This window comes from Sinocyclocheilus anshuiensis, unplaced genomic scaffold, assembly GCF_001515605.1.
Source record: "Sinocyclocheilus anshuiensis isolate Anshui unplaced genomic scaffold, SAMN03320099.WGS_v1.1 scaffold1456, whole genome shotgun sequence".
Taxonomy (NCBI): Eukaryota; Metazoa; Chordata; class Actinopteri; order Cypriniformes; family Cyprinidae; genus Sinocyclocheilus; species Sinocyclocheilus anshuiensis.
Window position 1 is genome coordinate 129,939 of NW_015546099.1, and position 3,323 is coordinate 133,261.

The following is a 3,323-nucleotide window of genomic DNA, read 5'->3' on the forward strand; positions in this document are numbered from 1 at the left end:
TGAGCGGACTCGGGGACTGGAGCGGGCTCTGGGACTGAAGCAAGCCCGGGAGTGGACACGGGGACTGGAGCGGGCTCATGAGCGGACTCGGGGACTGGAGCGGGCTCATCAGCGGACTCGGGGACTGGAGTGGGCTTGTGAGTGGACTCGGGGACTGGAGTGGGCTCGTGAGCGGGCTCTGGGACTGAAGCAAGGTCGGGAGTAGACTCGGGGACTGGAGCGGACTCGTGAGTGGACTCGGGGACTGAAGCAAGCTCGAGAGTGGACTCTGGGACTTGAGTGGGCTTGTGAGCGGATTCGGGGACTGGAGCGGGCTCGATCAAACTCATAGGCCGGAGCGGACTCATGAGAGCGTTGTCGTGTACATCGTTGTTGTGTAGATGTACCCAAGCCCTCAAGATCTGAACCTTTGATCCGCTGCAAAATGTCAGAGTGTTTGGTGAAAATAAATAATTTCATAATAAAAGCACGATTGGAGTTATTAGGGTCACTTCCTCTAGATGTTTGTTTACTCTGCAAGCATAATATTTCTGTGAAACATCATGTACAGAAGCTGTGAATTAATATATTTCATGTTGAGTAACTGATGTTTTGTAGGGGGCTCCGGGTGAGACGGGACAGAAGGGTGACGCCGGTCCTTCAGGACTGCAGGTAAATCACTCACTGCTCTCCTTCGCTCTCTGTCTGTCTGTCTGCTGTGTGTCTGAAGATCATCTTGTGTTCCTGTAGGGTGTTCCCGGCTCTCCAGGGCCTGCAGGCCGCGACGGGCATCCAGGATCGCGGGTAATGTGTCCGTCACACGTGCTGTCGCTCATCATGCTAACGCTGCGCTCGGCCGTATGATCACGTGTGTTCTCGTCCTCCACAGGGTTTGCCGGGTCAGGACGGCCCTCAGGGACGAGTGGGACCACCGGGAACCATAGTGAGTCCACAAACACGCGTTAGAGCATGTTGACGTGTGATAGAGGTGTCGTAAGGGTCATATTAGAGCAGCACGGTATATCGAAATAAAATCAATATCGTGATATGGCCTAGTGCAATTGTCAAAAATCAATATATGTATTTCAGAGTAAAGCGTGTTACTGTGTTCATTTACACGCGTGCAGCTCATGATCATGGCCCCCCTTGCCATATTACAAAAGAAGGGAAAAAATAGGGGAAATTCAAAATTCAATTTTTGTTTCAACTTTTTTTTTTTTTTTCTTGCATTGAAATGTAAAAAACTGTGAGTTTGATTAAATATTTAAACATAGAATTTTTTTTTTGTTTAATTAAAAATGTTTACTTTTTTATAATATAATATAATATATTTGGACATGCAACATTTACTTTCAATCAAATTTGATTTTTGGCCCTTAATATTAAAATATTTATTTAAATGTTTATTTGCTGGCAAACCATCAGAATTAATGATTTAACATTGAAACTGAAGAAATTAGTATGTAAATATTATTACTGTAATTTTACAGCTGTGCTATAAAATAAAATGTTCTATTTATTAAATAGAACATTTTTATTTTACAATACAAAAAAATCCCTACTTTATTTAATATTTTTATAAAGTAATAATCTCAAATAAAAATCATAATAACAAATATTATTTTATTGCCATATTAAATAAGTCAACAACAGTGGGAATGTTTTTGTTTTTTTACGTCAAGTCACCTTTACTTCTTTAGCGCTTTATGCTAAATAAATGTTTCAACACCCAAGTTTTTCCCAAACTGTTGAGCCCTAAAAGGATGGTTTGCACTCAAGAAATAGTATTTTTTTAATGTATTTATTATTTAATTTAATTTATTTATTTTCAGACATATTACCCAACAAAATCACCCGTCATTCTAGAATGTTTAATACTTTACAAATAAAGCTATTCAAGTCATCTGCTGAAAATCTTGCATTTTTTCATATGGCAGAAGAACAAAATATCGCAGTGTCAGTTTTTTCCAGTATTGTTCAGCTGTAGTCGATAGAGTGTGTTTATAACTGGCCCCTCTCATCCTCAGGGGGGTCCGGGAGCACCAGGGGCCCCGGGAGAAAATGGCCCTCCAGGACCCACAGGAGACCAGGGTCCTCCGGTACGTGTTTCCACACACGTGCACATGATAGCAGCAACTGAACTGATGCTGAAACCTCCTCTGTCTGTTTCAGGGACACCTGGGACCCAAGGGAGAGAAGGGTGAGCGGGTGAGTCTGATAACGAGTCTGATCGGATAACGAGAACATCCTCACATTCTCAGACTGTTTAATTCATACTGTGTGTTTAATAGGGTGACGTCCAGTCAACGGCTTCTGTCCAAGCCATAGCCAGACAAGTGTGCGAGCAGCTGATCCAGAGTGAGTCCACAGACACGCGGATGCAAGGCATCCTGGGATTGCTTTCGCATGTCTGACGTCTCTTTCTCCGGTCGCAGGTCACATGGCACGGTACAGTTCTATTCTGAACCACATTCCTAGTCAGCCAGTGTCGATCCGCACCGTTCCCGGACCGCCAGGAGAGCCGGGACGACAGGGGACTCCAGGACCTCAGGGAGAGCAGGGGCCATCGGGACGACCGGGATTCCCTGGCACTAACGGAGAGAATGGCCAGCCGGGAGCGCGAGGTGGATGATTGCGTTTGTACTTACAGCCTGAAGCACACAGACAACACTAACCTGTCAGAAAAACAGCCGTTCATGATGGAGCGAGCAGAGAAGACGCAGAATCACACTTAAACTGTGTGTGTGTGTGTGTTTATCATCATCAGGACCTCTGGGTGAGAAGGGAGAGAAGGGCAGTCCAGGTGTGGGAGTCCAGGGACCCAGAGGACCTGCTGGACCACCAGGTGAACACACACGCACACACACACAAAACATTTATCAGATGTTAAATATGATCTGAAAATTCTATAGAGAAATCTGCAGATATAATTCTGGAAATGTATGGGATTTTGAAATGGAAAATGTCATTTGAAGAGTCACATGACATTACAACTGACTGTATTCACTCTCTTAATTCATGTGAGCAATTCATCAGTGACTGAGAAAATCAGTCCAGCAGTGTGTGTGTGTGTGTGTGTTTAGTCACTTGACTCCAAAGAATAAAAAGTATAGCTGAAGAATCTGTTTCCTGCTGTGCCACAGGAGCTCCTGGTGAAGGCCGAACAGGAAGTCCAGGTCCATCTGGTCGCCCCGGTAACCCCGGCAGTCCCGGCAGACCTGGGATTCCCGGACCTGTTGGTCCGCCCGGTCCGCCCGGATACTGCGACCAGAACTCCTGCCTCGGCTACAACGTGGGAGGTGAGTGTGTGTGTGTGTGTGTGTGTGTGTGTGTGAGAGAGAGTG

General features: G+C 45.4%; 1 protein-coding gene across 1 annotated transcript in view; it reads left to right on the forward strand.

The window, feature by feature from the left end:
* Window positions 1-3,323, forward strand: part of col14a1b (collagen, type XIV, alpha 1b) — a 55,093-nt gene that overhangs the window by 48,300 nt on the left and 3,470 nt on the right. The window contains exons 37-45 of the mRNA XM_016501965.1: window positions 598-651; window positions 730-783; window positions 869-922; window positions 2,007-2,078; window positions 2,152-2,187; window positions 2,271-2,337; window positions 2,415-2,603; window positions 2,747-2,824; window positions 3,123-3,278. Of these exons, the coding sequence (XP_016357451.1) occupies window positions 598-651; window positions 730-783; window positions 869-922; window positions 2,007-2,078; window positions 2,152-2,187; window positions 2,271-2,337; window positions 2,415-2,603; window positions 2,747-2,824; window positions 3,123-3,278 (760 nt within the window). The remainder of the gene's footprint in view (window positions 1-597; window positions 652-729; window positions 784-868; window positions 923-2,006; window positions 2,079-2,151; window positions 2,188-2,270; window positions 2,338-2,414; window positions 2,604-2,746; window positions 2,825-3,122; window positions 3,279-3,323) is intronic.